At 34.4% G+C, this 18,057-nt stretch overlaps 4 protein-coding genes across 11 annotated transcripts in view; 2 read left to right on the top strand and 2 right to left on the bottom strand.

The window, feature by feature from the left end:
* Nucleotides 1-3,094: 3,094 nt before the first annotated feature.
* Nucleotides 3,095-5,534, bottom strand: Pnn (desmosome associated protein-like protein pinnin). 3 transcript variants are annotated; one of them, XM_012293707.2, is made up of 5 exons: nucleotides 5,362-5,534; nucleotides 4,898-5,093; nucleotides 4,653-4,826; nucleotides 4,285-4,579; nucleotides 3,095-4,212 (listed from the first exon to the last, which is right to left on the bottom strand). In XM_012293707.2, exons 1-5 carry the CDS (start codon nucleotides 5,532-5,534, stop codon nucleotides 3,899-3,901), a joined length of 1,152 nt encoding a protein of 383 aa, XP_012149097.1. In that variant the 3' UTR covers nucleotides 3,095-3,898. The 3 variants fall into 3 exon arrangements, with proteins under 3 accessions (XP_012149097.1, XP_012149100.1, XP_003706854.1); XM_012293710.2 differs by having other exon boundaries at nucleotides 5,374-5,534; XM_003706806.3 differs by having other exon boundaries at nucleotides 4,898-5,090; nucleotides 5,374-5,534.
* A 192-nt stretch (nucleotides 5,535-5,726) lies between these two features.
* On the top strand, nucleotides 5,727-14,072 carry DNApol-epsilon255 (DNA polymerase epsilon catalytic subunit 1). Of its 2 annotated transcripts, XM_076541654.1 has the most exons (15): nucleotides 5,727-5,857; nucleotides 6,018-6,241; nucleotides 6,336-6,456; nucleotides 6,531-6,749; nucleotides 6,819-7,051; nucleotides 7,125-7,365; nucleotides 7,478-7,794; nucleotides 7,872-8,118; nucleotides 8,188-8,740; nucleotides 8,808-9,249; nucleotides 9,337-9,574; nucleotides 9,648-13,096; nucleotides 13,169-13,301; nucleotides 13,370-13,581; nucleotides 13,649-14,072. In XM_076541654.1, exons 2-15 carry the CDS (start codon nucleotides 6,150-6,152, stop codon nucleotides 13,956-13,958), a joined length of 6,807 nt encoding a protein of 2,268 aa, XP_076397769.1. In that variant the 5' UTR covers nucleotides 5,727-5,857; nucleotides 6,018-6,149; the 3' UTR covers nucleotides 13,959-14,072. The 2 variants fall into 2 exon arrangements, with proteins under 2 accessions (XP_076397769.1, XP_003707004.2); XM_003706956.3 differs by lacking the exon at nucleotides 5,727-5,857 and having other exon boundaries at nucleotides 5,890-6,241.
* LOC100876703 (ATP synthase, coupling factor 6) lies at nucleotides 14,041-15,018 on the bottom strand. 2 transcript variants are annotated; one of them, XM_012293706.2, is made up of 4 exons: nucleotides 14,861-15,018; nucleotides 14,473-14,624; nucleotides 14,274-14,401; nucleotides 14,041-14,188 (listed from the first exon to the last, which is right to left on the bottom strand). In XM_012293706.2, exons 2-4 carry the CDS (start codon nucleotides 14,613-14,615, stop codon nucleotides 14,166-14,168), a joined length of 294 nt encoding a protein of 97 aa, XP_012149096.1. In that variant the 5' UTR covers nucleotides 14,616-14,624; nucleotides 14,861-15,018; the 3' UTR covers nucleotides 14,041-14,165. The 2 variants fall into 2 exon arrangements, with proteins under 2 accessions (XP_012149096.1, XP_076397859.1); XM_076541744.1 differs by having other exon boundaries at nucleotides 14,473-14,621; nucleotides 14,861-15,009.
* A 610-nt stretch (nucleotides 15,019-15,628) lies between these two features.
* pnt (ETS transcription factor pointed) overlaps nucleotides 15,629-18,057 on the top strand; it is a 102,435-nt gene continuing 100,006 nt past the window's right edge. For 3 of the 4 annotated variants that reach the window (XM_076529026.1, XM_076529025.1, XM_076529024.1), the window contains exon 1: nucleotides 15,629-15,936. In XM_076529026.1, coding sequence (XP_076385141.1) covers nucleotides 15,644-15,936 — 293 coding nt within the window. In that variant the 5' untranslated portion in view covers nucleotides 15,629-15,643. The remainder of the gene's footprint in view (nucleotides 15,937-18,057) is intronic. The other variant, XM_003706805.3, reaches the window with a different exon arrangement.

Below are 18,057 nucleotides of genomic sequence, written 5' to 3'. Positions count from 1 at the left end.
TAACGCTTGTTGCTTGAGAAATTATAAAGCGACAGGTCAGCTGAAATAAGGTAATAGTTTAGAGATAACTCGCAATTCACAATGAAAGAACACCCGTATCCTCCATTTTCTTATGATAAAGAGATAGCAAAGATTACTGACTTTTTTTGAAGATAAGACTTTTCTATCTAAGTCCGCCATCTTCTTTTGTTACAAAGATAAAGTAGCCCTGAAGAGACGCTTCCGCGTGAAAATCTTCATTGCTGTCGGTTCTCCTGTCGACGTACGGGCGGGTATGGTTTTCTCATGACATTTAGGCGCGCATAACATAATGAGAAGCGTTGCGGCGTAACGGACCGTCCCTTTGAAATACGAATACTCCGTTTCTACTCTGCGGTAAGATACTCCGCCCCGATACTCTATTACTCCCTAGTCAAAGGAGCGACGGAACCTGCCCATAGGAGTCACTTCTTTGGAAGTCGTTCAGTATCGGCTTTCTTCGTTCTCATTAAGAGTGCGCCGATTTCATTAGCCGTGCGAAGGAAAGGAAAAGGGCAGTCATCTACTGGTCCATGCTACGATTCCATATTGTTGAAAAATTATCGCAAATCCTTAGGCAATCATGTAGCGAACAAATAAAACTAAACTATGATACACACCTTCAATGATTTTCGATTATATAAGTTAGAATTAGACAGTAAGAATGATAGTATGTATATTTAATCGTAAATTGTCATTTACGACCTGAGTGTAATTCTATCGTTTACCATCATCCACTACTTCCACATAGGTATAAACATTTTTAGACATCATGCTCGCAGAGGCAAACAGGCTGATAATTAGCTGAAATAAAGAAAAGCAAGGAATGAACATTAGGATGCAATTACACCCTCTAATATCATAGGAGTGGACAGACATTGGCCGTGAAACGGCATATAAATTTCCGAGACGTCTCGTCGATGTTTCTTTTCTTCTGTCAGAGATAGAGAATCAAGCGTGAGATAAAGGTGTCTGATGGAACCCTTAAAATACGGTGACTCGTAACGGGAGTGCACCAGTGCGCGGCACGCGGTCCTCGCGAACTCCGTCGCGCTCGATTACGAGTTGCGGCATGACGAAGATACGCTAATAAATTAACGGGTAAATAAACCCTACGGTAGGGAACAAGCCGCCACATATCCGACTTCGCTTAGAATAGAATAGAATGTATTAGAAGAGCACGGGCGATTAATGGTCCGACGTTTCCTACGGCTGGAAGGTGCAGTGTCAACGTCGAGCCGCACGATTTCTTGGGAACGAGCAGAAGTAACTAGAGTGACGGAATAACTACTCTTACTTTGAGAAATGCGAAACTATCTTCGAAGATATTAACAAGCATTTTGATAATCTATCCAAATATATCATAGCGAAAGTGTTTATACCTATGTATTGCTTTCTTATTTTAGACTTCAATATTCCTTTTATTCTTTCTAATGGCTCTAAATTGTTTCGACGATAGTTCGCGGTCGTGATTTCATACTTAAAACTATCCTCCCCTTTTTATCAAATCTTCCGCAACATCTTTTCCATCATAGCAAATAAGAAAAAAGGAAATTTTTATTCAAACTGCGATCACCTATGAAGTACAATGAAGATACGAGATTAAACGTGCTCATACGAGATACATATTGATGGTTTCGTTTGTAAGAAAAGGATTGGATCGTTTACCTACACACCGCATTTATCATCTAGTTCTATTAACTTCACGATAGTGAACAGGAAAGAAGGAGCGCAGGGTGGAACGTGGTAATTAAGGAAGCTCTCGTTCCTTTGGTCCTGCAAGTTTTTTTCGTCTGTTGGCGAGTCGGCCCGCGTTTTCCATTCGGTGTATGTACAAATAGCTCCGAGACCCCTGTCGCTGTCGGCTTCTCTCATGTCTTCGCGACGCGGCGCGTCGCGTCGCACGCTTCATGCTTCTGCGCTAGCCGATGCTGGGAGACGTCACTTTTACTTACTTTTAATTTATTTCTCTTTTTTTCCTCGTTTCCGTACATCAGAGGTGGATAATGTGTGAAAAATGTCGTGAATTGATCTTGATTGATGCTGAAGGCACTTTTCTAAGGAGCCGTATGATATGCATGATGAAATAACGAAGTCGGAAAGAAAGATTTAAACCCAGCTCAAATTTGACCACAAACTACCTTTCAAACACGTGAAAAAATATTATAGAATATAATATACAATAAATATAATACTTGTCTAGTTCACTCTACGAACTAAAGGAACAATAAGATTAACATCTTGGCGGGAAAAATTTGAGTTGATTCATCAGTGCTGCCATTTAGTCTCAGCATCATTTTTTAAAGGTTATAAATCGTTTTTAATTATATACAAGATTATTTATAGCTAATTTTGTTTAAGACTCTACAAAAGGAAAAGATTAATATTTACCATTCTGAGCAGCTATTCTGCTGAACTTTAAAGGGAAGGGAAGCAAAGAAAGTAAACGACGACTCAGAGACGCATTAGCCATATTCCGAGATTGCATGGCGGAACGCCCCTTTCATACCATCCCCTCCTGTATTCGAATATTAACGGAGAAGATAGGAAGTCTCGTCGAATTTGCCGGCTGAGCTTCCGAAATACGATTCGAATACAAGTTAGTTAATTGATTATAACATTTAATTTTGTTCCTTCGCGTCTGATGCATTTCTTCATAGTGAACAAACTGACGTATGATCATATCTTTCGAGATATCGAACTTCAATCAAACGGTGAAGTAACGAACTTCTAAAATAGATCGATATAAAAACAAAAGAATATTATTTTTACTTACATGTACTTTGAATTTCAAAAGTAAATCTTTAATAAAAAATGACTAATTAACTACTGATTCTATTCTTAAGTATAATTACAAACAATTGATATTATGTTTTTTAGAATGTAATAATGCAGTTATTAATGTTGATGTATCGTAACGACATCTATGTTGAATTGAGTTAGTTTTCGATATATGTACCTATCGTTGGTAAAACAATCGATAAAGAAATTCAAATTAGAAAATATGGCATGAATTGATACAAAGTAACAAAAATGAATTATACATTTAAAAGGTATTGCATATATTATAACAGTGTCAATTTAAAAATGTTTTTATTTAATAAAAGATTAGAACAAAAATCTGTATTTATTTATCATATAGATAATAAGTATCTTTTAATATTATTTATGGAGAAAAATTACCCCCTTCATTTTTCATATCGATTAATATTTATTATACACGTGACAAATTTGTATGAGTCGTATAATTAAAAGAACAGAATTTGAAAAGAATTTGAACTATAATACGTTTGCATAAGATATGCTTGAGATTGGAATTTATATTACTCTATTCTATCATGTACGTAAAGCATTAAATGCTTCATTTAATGCTTTTCGTTTTCGAAGATGCGTTAAAAAAAAAATTATATTGTTACAAAATAATCAGTAAACGGACTATTATACACAATTTTCAAATCTAGAAAAGGTATCGAATCAATTTAAAATAGTTTACCAACATACTTATTTCTCCACCATGTTCTTTCATTCTCCCTACAAAATGGTAGTTACTTAAATAATATGCTACAACAGCCATCATATAAATATGTAACATTTAAAAAATATGGGATCTGAATGAATTGCAACTATCCTTACTGATATTTTTCCTTAAGTCTAAGAAAAATTTGAATAACTTCCGTCATTTGATGCATGATGAAAAAATGAGTATGTAATCCGATGAAGGGAATGAATTTGTATCTATACGAGAACAAGTAGAAAGTGAAATCCTTTCGAAAATTGTACATTTTATCCACACGCATGAAGTGTCGTATAAGAAAAACTTTTTTTTCGTTGGACCATCCAATGTACGTAATATGTACAAGCTTTGTAAGTACATTTAATACTAGCCATTATTTTCATCTTTTGCCTCATCTACTTGCACTTCTTCCTTTACTTCGATATCATTTGAATTATCGCAGTTCTCATTCTTCTCAAATTTTACCGGAGGAGCAGGTTCTTCATTATTCTCTAGTTCCACTGTTTGTTCCGGATTTGGATCGCGATTTTCCTCTCCTTCTTCCGTCGACTGCTGAACTTCCGTTGTCGTATTTATTGTTGCTGATCCATCGAAACTTTGTTGATGTTTACCAAGACCTACTTGTACTTCTATTAATTCAAGCTCTTCGACTAATGCTTTCTCCCTTCGTTCGATTTCCTCTGTAACATCAAATATGAGTGTAATAAATTTGTTCATTTATTAAGTATAACATTAACTATAAAAATGAATACCGTGAAGTTCTTTCGCAGATTGAGCCAACAAAATATCGGTTTGTGGATGTTTACGCTTTGGTACGTAGTAAATAGCAGGTTGAGCACGTGTTTTTATAAAGGAAGCGAGCGGTAACTGTGCAGCGCGCCAATCTTGAAACTGTCGACTGCGTGCTAACTTTGCTTCTAATGCTCGTACTTCAGCTAATTGCCGTTTACGTGACAAAAACAACTGTTGCCTTTCCCTTCGCAACTCTTCTTTCTCTCTTCTTCGAGCTTCTTCTACCCTTGCCTCCACTTCTGCTTTCTTATCTTCCTACAAGAAAAAAAATTCATATTTTTATTTTTTCAAAACATGATTCAACACTTTACATCAAAGACAAATATACCTTAGCTTTCAGTTTAGTTTCTTCTTGCCTAAACTTCTGTAAAGTACCTAAAAGAGCTCCAAACATTCGTTTATTCCTTTGTCGGCTGCGTTCATCTATTCTTTCGCGTCTAATAACTTCTTGGCGAGATGGGATTTCCCTTGGAGTTGCTATTACCCTTGAAGATACTGCTGGCTAAAATGATATTGAAATTACTATGTTAAGATCTATGGACCATAATGATTAATAAATCTATTTAATTTTACCTTGATAACATTATCATCTTCATCAGCACTATCATCATTATTAGAGGGTACACGTGCACTTAAACGACTGAAAACTGTTTTTGGTTCACCATTTGAACCTTGCCATCTGCGTTTACCACCAGGTAATTCATTGTTGACAAAGTCTGATACAACACGCCGTCTATCTTCTTGTAGTGGTCTCTTTTGAGACAATCTACTAAAATGGCATGATAAATAATCTTATTGAATTACAAATAATCTTAAATATTGGAAGAATATTGGGAAGCAAGAAGTTCACCGATAAATATAAACTCATAAAAGCGGAGACAGTAAACCTATATGAAACCTGTAAAATGGTTGAAAGTGTTTTGGCTACAACAAATAGGTTATGTTTGAAGACAACCGTGCAACGTTACAAAATAAACAAACCATTAAATAAGATACATTTTTCTAGGATTCATTAGGGGCAAATAAAACAAGATTACTGTGTATTTAACCTGGGTGGTGGTTGTATTGGGCCGTTTTCTCCATCAGGGAGATCCCGGCCCAAGATTTTTCGAATGCTTCGATCGAGACCTCGTAGACCATCTCGGGCTGCTTCTAACTGCGCCTCTAACCTTTCAGCGCCCCAGGCCTCTTGTACATCTAATTTTCTCATCTAATTAATGTTTATTAAAACTGCAAAACTAATTTATTTAACGAACTACAACGATTGTTGATGAACCGCATCACTGTCGTGGAGCCACCTACAATTTCGTTCCTTTTTGCGAATCGATAAGCGTCGGGATTTTCGCTTCTTTCTGTAGATCATTTATTTATACAGTAACTTTCTATTAATTCCAATGTATTCATCCTAATGAAAATCTTTGCAATAATGTCAAAATTGTTTATAAATCTCGGATATAGTGATACATACATATAAGGATCTAGGGATATCTAAAATCTAGGGTTATAAGGATATAGGAATCTAAGGATCTAGAGGTATTAGGATCACCTTGATCATACATACATACACGACAATATAATTTTTGTTCATGTACAAATACACAATATCATCATTATAAATATAAATAAATGCCAATTTTATTTTTATCGATCTAACGATATGATTTTTTTGTTATTGTCGCTACATGTCTATCAGACCAAAAATATATATTGGCGGGCAAATTACAACCTGTTCATGCAGCGTTCGAATACCGCAGTGCCTTGTTGAAGAATATCTGTTTTATAATTTATGATTATTTATATTTTATATGATTAAATATTCAGCAATATGACGACTCTACAAAATACAGGAAAATTTCGACCATTCAAAACAAATGTAAAGAATCAAGCTGATCAAAATCAAGAGGGAAATGCATCAGGGTATCATATTTTTTATTTGACATGTATTGTAAATTATAATATTATAATTAAATGTATCATATTTAATTGTTAATCTTCATTTGTATTTTTTTAGAGAAACTTCAGGAGGAAGATTAAGTCTAGTTAATGAAAATATCAGAGTGGATGGTTTATATGGATTTCACAGAGTAACTGATACAAAAGAACGAATAGGATTTCTTATAAATATGCATACAGTAAGATCAAGAAAATAATAGTGTTTAATAATCATTTTGTAGAATTGTATTCTTAATAATATAACTTTTTGCAGACGGAAATTATAGAGGATGATAAAAGATTACTGAGTGGCGTAGATTATTACTTTTTAGAAGAAGACTGTAGTAGATTTAAAATTTCTTTTCCATATTGTCCATATTTTTATATCTTATGCAAAAAAGACACATATGAAGAAGTTTCAACTGGTTTAAATAAAAAATATGCTGATCTTATACATAAAGTTGAGACAATTTACAAAGAAGATTTGGATCTGGTATGATAAAGTCAGAGAAACATATACAAAGTTGAAAGGAATTGTTTATTTACTGCTTTATACTTTTAGCCAAATCATCTTATTGGTTTAAAACAAAAATATTTAAAACTATATTTTTTAAACACGGTGGACTTGAACAAAGTGAAACGTGATATTATAAAGGCTGTGAAATTAAACAAGGATAGAGAAAAGGGTCATACTTACTATAGTGATATGTTGTCAACTGTGTTAAATCCAGATCAAAATGTTGTGGATTATAAAAAGCAAACCATTGATTTTAAAGATAATATTCTTGATATTAGGTAAACATATATACTTATGTTTTATATTTTATAAGTCCCTTTTTTGTAATAATGAATATTTGTCCATTTGCAGAGAACACGATGTACCACATCATGTAAGAGTTTCTATAGATATGAAAATATTTTGTGGTAGCTGGTATTCTGTAAGGACTAGGGATCGTGATGTGCCAATTATTACAAAGAGAGATGACATTATTGAACCGATTGAACCTATAATATTAGCATATGATATTGAAACTACAAAACTTCCTTTAAAATTTCCAGATGCTAATATGGATCAAATTATGATGATTTCATATATGATTGATGGACAAGTATTATTTTTAAAATGGAATATTCTAATGAAGATTTCAGACCACGATTGTCTGAAATCCTCCAAACTGATGCTTAATAAGTATTTAAAAATATTCTACTGTTACATTGCAGGGGTATTTAATAACAAACAGAGAAATAATTTCATGTGATATCGAAGATTTTGAGTATACACCAAAACCAGAATTTGAAGGATTTTTTAAAATCTTTAACGAACCTAATGAGAAAGCTACGATAAAACGGTTTTTTGACCATATAAATGATATTCGACCGCATATATTTGTAACGTATAACGGCGATTTTTTCGATTGGCCGTTCGTAGAAACCAGAGCAGCTTTTCATAATATGGATATGAAAGATAGAATCGGTTTTTCTAAAAATCGGGACGGAGTTTATACTTGTAGACCAGCTATGCATATGGATTGTTTAAGGTAATAGATTTTAAATTATGCTTATTCAAAATGCCGCATTCAGTATCTTAATCTACAATCGTTGACTTACTTCACAGTTGGGTAAGACGTGATTCTTACTTACCTGTAGGATCGCAAAACTTAAAAGCTGTTGCTAAAGCAAAACTTAGATATGATCCAGTGGAACTTGATCCTGAGGACATGTGTAAATTAGCATCTGAAGAGCCTGAGACTCTTGCAAATTACTCTGTATCTGATGCAGTTGCTACTTATTATCTATACCACAAATATGTTCATCCTTTTATTTTTGCATTGTGTACAATTATTCCTATGGAACCAGATGAAGTATGTCCTATTAAAATCTAATATAATATGCAGTGAGTATATTTCAAAATACATGATTGAAATTTATAGGTGCTTAGAAAGGGATCTGGTACATTATGTGAATCTCTTTTGATGGTACAAGCCTATCAAGCTAACATTATATTTCCTAATAAACAAGAAGCCGAGTTCAGCAAATTAACGAAAGATGGTCACTTATTAGATCAAGAGACGTATGTAGGAGGTCATGTAGAAGCTTTAGAGTCTGGCGTTTTCAGAGCTGATATTCCCTGTCGCTTTAAAATAATACCAAGCGCAATTGATGAACTATTAAATGGCGTTCGAAGTGCTTTGAAATACGCCATAGAAGAAGAAGAAAAAGTGCCAATAGATATGGTTACAAATTTTGATGAAGTAGTTGAGGAAATTAAGGGGAAATTACAGGCTTTGAGAGATCAACCGTTAAGATTGGAAAATCCTGTAATATACCATTTAGATGTTGGTGCTATGTATCCAAATATTATCTTGACAAATCGACTCCAACCGTCCGCGATGGTTAATGAAACTGTTTGCGCTGCGTGTGACTTCAACAAACCAGGAGCACTTTGCCAAAGAAATATGCAATGGATGTGGAGAGGAGAATACCGTAAGATAAAAAAAAAAACTTTAATAAAACATGTTTAAAATCCCCAATTATTTTACTTAAATTTTAGTGGCTGCAAGTTTAAGTGAATACCAAAGAATACAACAACAGCTGGAAAATGAGAAATTTCCACCACAATTTCCTGGCGGTCCTCGACGCGCATATCATGAATTATCTAGAGAAGAACAGGCCTCGTATGAAAAGAAACGACTTACAGAATATTGTAAGAAAGCTTACAAAAAAGTTAAAGTGACCAGAATGGAAGAAAGAACGCAAACGATTTGTCAAAAAGAAAATTCATTCTACGTTGATACCGTGAGAGCTTTCAGAGACAGGCGGTACGAATATAAAGCACTTACCAAAGTTGCAAAACAACAAGTAGCAGCAGCTTTGGCTAAAGGAGACGCCGGCGATATTAAATCTGCTAAAAATCGAGAAGTGTTATACGATTCTTTACAACTTGCTCACAAATGTATTCTGAATTCCTTCTATGGTTACGTCATGAGAAAAGGGTATATATCTTCCGTTCTTAACAGTTGGAAATGTGTCATTCTCATAACAGATTAACATGATAGTTTGCTGATTCGTTTCAAATATAGGTCTCGATGGTTCAGCATGGAAATGGGTGGTATAGTGTGCTACACAGGTGCACACATTATAATGAAAGCAAGAGAAATAATAGAAAAGGTCGGTCGTCCTTTAGAATTAGATACAGATGGAATTTGGTGCGTGTTACCGGCTTCTTTTCCCGATAACGTAATTATCCATACTACTCATGAAAAGAAGTCAAAGATCGTGATATCTTATCCAAATGCTATTCTTAATTTTATGGTGAAGGTAAATCAGAAGTTACATTACTTTTTTCTGTTTTAATAAGTATCTGTATTATCGATTTATTTGTTCTTTGTAGGATCAATTTACTAACGATGTATATCACGAACTTGTTGATAGTGAGAATCTAACGTATAAAATTAGAAGTGAAAATTCTATATTCTTTGAGGTAGATGGACCTTATCTAGCAATGGTACTGCCTGCTGCAAAGGAAGAAGGAAAAAAGTTGAAGAAGCGATACGCAGTCTTCAATTTTGATGGATCTTTAGCAGAGTTGAAAGGGTTTGAAGTGAAACGAAGAGGTGAACTTCAACTGATAAAAATTTTCCAAACTTCTGTTTTCGAATCATTCTTGAAAGGTAATACGTTGGAAGAATGTTATGCGTCCGTAGCTAAAGATGCAGATTATTGGCTCGATATTCTATATAGCAAATGTGAAAACATACCGGATTCCGAATTATTTGAACTTATTTCTGAGAATAAATCGATGTCAAGAAAACTTGAAGATTATGGAGCTCAAAAGTCTACGTCCATTTCCACCGCTAAAAGATTAGCTGAATTTCTAGGTGATCAGATGGTGAAAGACGCTGGATTAGCATGTAAATATATTATCGCCAATAAACCTCAAGGTGCACCCGTGACGGAACGGGCAATACCGTTAGCTATTTTCCAATCAGAACCAGCAATAAAAAGATATTACTTACGCAAATGGTTAAAAGACCCTGGTTTACAAAGTGATGATATACGACAGATTTTAGATTGGGGCTACTACATCGAGAGGCTTGGAAGTACTATACAAAAAATTATCACAATTCCAGCTGCGATGCAAGGACTTCCCAATCCTGTTCCCAGAGTAAAACATCCAGATTGGTTGCATAAAAGAGTGATGGAGAAAGGTGCAACGCATAAACAGAAAAAAATTACAGATTTATTTGCCACAGTGCCTAAAAGTACAGAAAATGATAATACTCAGGTGACAGATTCATGTGATACACCTGATATTGAAGATATAGCGGAAGCTGCTCAACCGTTTAAAAAACCAATGCCAATTGTCAATCAGAAGAAACGAAAACATTCTGAAGAAGATAAAGTAGATAACAACAAAAGTTGGAAAGACGTGCTAGGTTCTCCACCACCAATAGGAACAACGAAAGAAGAGAAACTGAAGTGGCTAGAATTTCATAAACAAAAATGGGCCTATCAAGCCAAACAGCGAGCTGAACATCGAATAAGCAAAAGATGCAAAACGACTACGGATAATAGAGAACAAAGTAGTTGGGGTATTACTAGAACTATCAATACATCTACTTTAGGTGGTTTCTTGCGACATGCTCAGAAGAAGCTGCTTATATCACCGTGGCAAATTATTCAAATATCAGCGACAAACGAACCTGGCTTATATCGGCTATGGGTATTGGTTGAAAGAGAACTTCATCAGTTACGTCTTATAATCCCTCGTATATTTTACGTAAATACTCGTAAACCGAAACCTGATCCGGAACCTGGTAAGAAAGTATCTTGGACGAAGAGTTCAAAAATCCTTCCACGATCGAGGCCTGTGTTTAATCTGTACCGATATTCTGTGCCAGAATCACTGTATCAAATGCACAGTCAAGAACTGCTGGAAGATTTAAGCAAACCAGAAATTGAAGGAATCTATGAAACTCAAATGTCATTGGAATTTAGGGCTATACTTCAGTTAGGATGTATTTGCACAGTTGATTCTAAGGCAGCAAGGAACATGGCAGATGGTGCAGACACATTTAATTTAGAACAATTGGAGTTCAAAAGTATCGCGATACAACCGTATCTCCAAAATATCCACGAAATCAATTATATTTTTCTGTATCATCACTGGAGTTCGAATCATCAGAGAGCACTGTGGGGACTATTTCTAAATGCAAGCAAAAGAGTTCACGTATTTATTTTAGATACAGTTTCGTCAAATCAAATGCCAAATATGAATACGTTGTACGCTCAAGAACGAAACACGGCTATATCTATGGACGGGGAGGATAAAATAAAAACTTTGCCAGAATCAATGCAATTCACATTACAATTCGAAACAAATTTTCAACGCGTTTGTCGTCTTTTACAAGCAGCTTTAACAGCGTACAAAAACGAAGGACATGGACCAACGATGTTGGTTGTTCAAACTGCTTTGGATAAAACAGCATTAGTAACTCAAATGCCATTACTAAATGATTTTCCACTGATTAGCACACACGTGCAAGATATTGATAATTTGTATGCCACTTTAGAATGGCAAAAAGTTGGCGCAAAGATAATGATTCGCCATTATTTAAAAAGTCAACAAATTCTTGAATTGATGACAGAACAGTGTAGATTCTTTCATGCTCCTATCGGAAATATCCCTACGGATCCTACAATTTTTGGAGCAGACTTGTTTTATGCCAGACACTTACAAAAGAGTAATTTTGTGTTATGGTGTTCCTCTACGGAAAAGCCAGATTTAGGAGGAAGCGAAAACGACGATAACAGATTACTAACGGATTTTGAAGAAAGTTCACACTGTGCTGCAAATAATCCTGGCACGTATTCTAGTGACTGTATCGAATTAGAAATAGAAAACTTGGCAGTGAATACTTTATTGCAATACCATCATATTCACGATATCGACGGAACTAGTTCTTTTGTTGGATTTCATAATCAACAACAAACATCCATCCAGGATATGGCAACAGGCGATTCTGCATTAACTGCAATTCCTAGCTACGATGAAACTGCGCTTTGTAATCCTGCTTTCCGAGCTTTACGAAGTATGGTCAATACATGGCTTCTGGATGTCTCCGTTTATAAAAATGTATTTGCAGATTATCAGATCATTCACTTCTATAGGTGGCTACGTTCACCCAACGCTTTATTATATGATCCCGCTTTGAGGAGAACTTTACATACTTACATGAAAAAGTTATTTATACAACTATTAGCAGAGTTTAAGACTCTGGGTTCCATAATCATTTATGCAAATTTTAATAAAATGATCGTCTGTACTAAAAAGAGAGCGGTGAACGATGCATTGGGTTACATAGAATTTGTTGTTCAAACGATACGCAATAAGGAAATCTTTCACGGTATTGAAATTACTTTTGAACAATGTTGGGAGTATTTAATATGGCTTGATGTTTATAATTATGGCGGTGTGAGAGGAAAATTGCCAAAAAGTGTTAAAGACAATGTCGAGGATACGGATATTAACGAATATGAGGAAGAAGAAGATGAGGATGAACATTCTCCTGAAATAGTGATGCAATGGAATTTAATGGAATGTCTTCCCAAAGAAGCTGCATGTCAATCGAGTTTCAGCGCTATAATAGCAGGATACATAAATGCAATTTATCAATATATATCCGAAAATGAGCAAATGAATACTTCTATAAAACCGAGAAGAAGATCAAATAGTTTAAGTCAAAGTTTAACAGCGCAATTGGGATTGGGATCATTAGAAAATACTGCAGATTTTGCTAAAAAACTTATATCAGGAGATCTGTCCCAACAACTTTTTCAGTAAGTATTATTCTATCATTTTTAAATGCATGGAAAATTATATTTTTTTAATATTTAATATAAATGTTACAGAATTATACAGAAAATACATAAGAAAATTCCAGAAAAGGTATTAACTATTGAAGAGTATCCAAACTTGGATTTAGATGGAAAAGAAACTAAAAGGATTAATCCAGCTTTAGAATTAATTAAATCAGTTTGCAAGGTACTTGATTGGAAATGTAATTATAAATTATTTTGATAGAACGAGTAATACAAATTTTGCAATTTTAGGTTTTATCTTTAGATAAAGAAATTGAAAATGAAGTGTACAGTTTACAAAAAAATATGTTACGACTGATCAAAATTGGTAGTTTCAGTGATGTAGTAGAATGGAAAGATCCATGTATTTCTTTGATTTTACCTGAAATCATTTGCAAAGCATGCAATCATACAAGAGACATTGACCTTTGCAAAGATAATCTTTGTGTCATGGAAAATGATAAGTATGTACATATATTTTTATGTAAATTTATTAATTCATTTTAATTGATCATATTCCAATTTGATTAGATACATGTGGAAATGTCCTCTTTGCAAGACAAACTATGATAATGAAGAAATAGAATTTCTTTTAATAGATATGTCAAACCGTAAGAGTATGGGATATATATTGCAAGACTTACAATGCCGTAAATGTAAAGAAATTAAGAGAGAAAATATGAATGAACTCTGTTCCTGCTCTGGAGAATTCAAAACTTTAATTCCCAAAGATGAAACGGTAAAATTTGTAAAGATATGTAAATCTGTAGCTAGGAAATGCAGTATGGAAACATTAATGGAAATAGTTGAGAATACAAACCTATTTATAAATTCATCATAGTATTATATATTTATACACGTGAATTTATGGTATTATATTTCATTTTTTATGATTGTTTTTATTTCAAGTATCATCACTACTATTAGGGGATAATTAATATATTTATAATTCAGATTTACATGTACATATATTTTATAACTGATTACTTAATATTAAAAGTAATGTAAATATTCTAAGTATATACTTTATAAATTTGCATAGATGTATTTATTTGTCTGTTATTTGTGGATCTAAAAATAAAGTTTTCTTATATTTTAAAACAACATTCATAAGATCTTAATATACATAATGATTACAAAGTGATCAAATACATACCTGTAAATTGAAATTTAGGAAATTCTGTCATATTAGTATTTGTGGGATTATATTGTTTTTGAAGTCTGTCAAGTTCTGAAGCCCTTTCTTTTTCAACTTCAGGGGATGCATCAACTAATTTTCCACCGCTAGGTTTAATCGTTTCACGTTAAAATTAATAAATTTTTCGATTTGTTTTTATAAAAGTGTTACTACTTACGCGCTTTTTGATTTATATTCACGAATTTTTTCTATGAATAACTTCTGTATTGGGTCTTTTGCTTCCTGAAATGCTGGTGCAATAATGCCAAAGTTCCGTTTTAGAACTTTTGGTACATTAATTGCCAAACGTTGGGTCAGCATTTTTTCCTACTTGTAAAACAATATTACGATATAAAGGTACAGATTTAGAGACGAATAAACTGAATAGTCAATGAAATTATAAGAAACTTAAATGTCTCTTACGTAATAAAGACTACATAACGTATTAATAGGTTATGTTCATTATATGGAAAATAATACAATAGATGTTATATAAATGAATTACAATTAAGTCACAACTAGCATTGTTGCAAATCACAATAAAATTTATAGAAATGTATTCTTACTTTTTCTTAAACGTACACTTCAGACTTAACACTCGTCAATAACGGCAACCTTAAAACATGTAACAATTTATAGAGCGGGTTTTAACTAAGTAGGCTTTGAACAAACCCATGCTTTTATATGGAGCAATACGATTGGTCGACAGTTATACAACTTCAATAGTTGCAAAATTTTAATAGTAAATAAATATACCTATTTAAATAGGAGATTACATATTTGGAAGATCACTTTTTCATGATGTTACATGATACTCGTGCACTAAATAATAATTATTAGCAACAGAATGAATATGTCTTGTATCCTTGTCTACATTCGCATGCGCATTACATGATAAATGTAGCATGTTCGTGCATTAAATTACACTATAATAATATTATAATCAGTATATATTTATGCAGAATTCAATGTTAAATTCATTAATTATATAAATCATATTTTACCAAGGGAATTAAACTCAGGGAATCTTGAAATTTTTATGCTTTACTCCGTATAGATTTTTAAAACATCGCGCGTAACTGTGGTCAATAAGCAAGTGTGCTTATACGATTAGATAAGGACTCAAAGGATCTTTGTGCTCTGTTTTTTCTTATTTTTACATTTATTTACACGCTAGTACAATACTTTTCGCGTCTTATTTCTACACGTTTATAATTGAAAATTGTATAATACAAAAGTTGGTAAAATCATGAAAAAAAGATTATGAAAATCGCGAGGACTATCTATGTATTCGTATACTCCGACGATAACCGTGCTCCAGCGGAAACAGCCGAAGGCGCTGACAAATCATGACGCAGAATGCATACGCCCACCAGCGATTGGTCAAAGACACGGTACCGCGTGGTGGGGAGTCGGAGCCCGCTCTTAGTTTCATTCATGAACGCCTAGGTCGCAGCCATAATACATTTGTAATCTGTATTGTGTACGGGTATGCCGCGTTAGTGCTGCCGATGTGCGTGCGCCTCATAGTCGTACACGTGATTCTTGTTTTGTGTTCAGTTCTCTTTTGGTGTTTTTCGTGTGTATTAATTAACCGATTGACATTGCCGCACTCTCCACTGGATTTTACGTTCGAAAACAGGTAAGCAAACGTGTTAAAACTTGTTCGCTTGCGCGCTTTCTGCCTGATACGAGCGCGCGAACGCGAATCTTCGAAACTTTCGAACTGTCGATCACGAGCTTTGTCAGCGAAAAGACAATGTTGCAAAGCGATGCAAAGAAACAACAAGTTGTTACGAAAGTATAGAACATAGCGTTATGAGAAAAGTATACGCCTACGTTCGGACAGGCCTATATTTGTTTTGACGAAGTATTCTCTGGCTATTTTACATCCCACGGACAATTGAAATGGAATATTATAATTTGAGATCCACGCATGGACCCGTTAGGGATCATTTAACGAGACGATGTTTCATTCGTTCATTCATACCGGTTAGAATAGAGTTCAAAGAAACTGAACGGATGATTCGTTCCCGGTGACTTCTTCTGAACTTGTTCATTACACGTTAACATGTCAACAATACAGACTTTTTCTTATTAAAGCACTCTTGTATGCGCGATTAATTATCTTGTATAATTCATATTTGACTTCTTACGTCATGCGGTTAATAACCTATAACTTTAGTAAGCTTTAAATATATTCGAACAAAACGATGTAATGTATATTTAAACAATGTACGTAATTCGGACAAGATTAACACACGATAAAATTAGATGTTTGATTTCCAAAAGAACTCTTTCTTTTCTATTGATCCGTATTGATTGCAAATATCTTCTATATACCTTGATAATCGTATCACACATTACGTCACGTGCAACTTTACAATTTTATCATTTCCATCCAACGTACGTATTTGAAGACATTTTTAGCGTTCATTTTTAAGTAAATTCGATTATTAGAGATGTATGTATTGCGATAATAGAAAGTCGTTAATATTTTTTGCCTTATCGGTACCTATAAGGTTATTAAAATCAAACTACATTGAGCATAATTCGCCTAAAGATAAATGGCAGAAGGAAGGCATAATAAAGATAGAAGGATCTATGGATATTACAAAGTTGAGAACGTAGAAATCTGGATTAATTTCTGTACACTGTGTCTGGTTAATATATTTGGCCGGTATCGCATGTAGGTAATGTTTCCGTCGAGCAGTATTTGATGGAAACTTATGTATACAACGAAATAGAGTGAAAAAGAGATAGCAGAGATCGACGAGCATAAGCGAGAGAAATGGTGCATGCGTTGGACAGTGTAAGTTAAACGCATACGAGGGGATGGCTAGCCTGGCAATTTAAAAAAGGAACGCGATGCTCTCGGTGTTGGTGGGTCGAATGGTTTTTGTACACTTTCTCGGATCTCGGGGAGAACGGCATGGCAACGTCGCGACCTACCATGCTTCCTCCCTCGTTTATCTCTTGGCTGTTTCTTCTCTACCAAAGACGCGACAAATATCAAAGGCCTGAAGACATTGCGATGACAAAGCTGCGCGAATGTTCTAATGCCAGGGAGAAAACGAAGCAAGAAGGAGGGAAACTAAAAAGTGGTAATAAGAAGGGAAAAAAGGTTAATTGCCTTAGAGCAGGATTTTTACGGGATTGGATCTATTTTTGATAATAACTATTTTTACGAAACATTTATTTGTAAATACATTATTTTCCGAAGTTGTAAAGTTAAAAAATTTCGGAGTTACGTAATTGTAGAATCGTTCTCACAGATCGAATTGATATATCGTTCAATATTTGCGAAGTATGCTTCGAATCAGCTTCACCGCTTCGATTACTTGCAACAACCTAAATCGAAATGACATCGTTCGATACTCGAACGCTTATTGCGATTAGCGTTTGGCGCTCAAAAAGTTGGTAGGAGACAGTTTTTGGCGCGAATCGAACGGGTGAAAGTGAAACAAATATTACGTTGTTCTTAATCGTTTCGGAAGTCAAGGACACGAGAAAATTTTTCTTCAAATGGATTCGTCGTGAATGTTGAAGCTAGTATACGGGTCCATGCATCCCGTGACCCGAAGGAACGTCTGCCCGCATCTGGAAACCCAACGGCAGCTCCTCGAAAAGATATTATATTGCTCTCTCGACGGAGTTGAAACAATAGACACTTGAACTTCTCGAAGGACAGGCTAGCTTGTACACGGTGTCCCAGAAAAATTGAACAAAAACCTGTGGCAGTTTTATAATCGAATTGTCGCAA

This window comes from Megachile rotundata, chromosome 2 (assembly GCF_050947335.1).
Source record: "Megachile rotundata isolate GNS110a chromosome 2, iyMegRotu1, whole genome shotgun sequence".
Lineage (NCBI taxonomy): Eukaryota > Metazoa > Arthropoda > Insecta > Hymenoptera > Megachilidae > Megachile > Megachile rotundata.
Note: the sequence above shows the minus strand (reverse complement) of the source record. Positions and strands in the feature narration are given on the sequence as shown.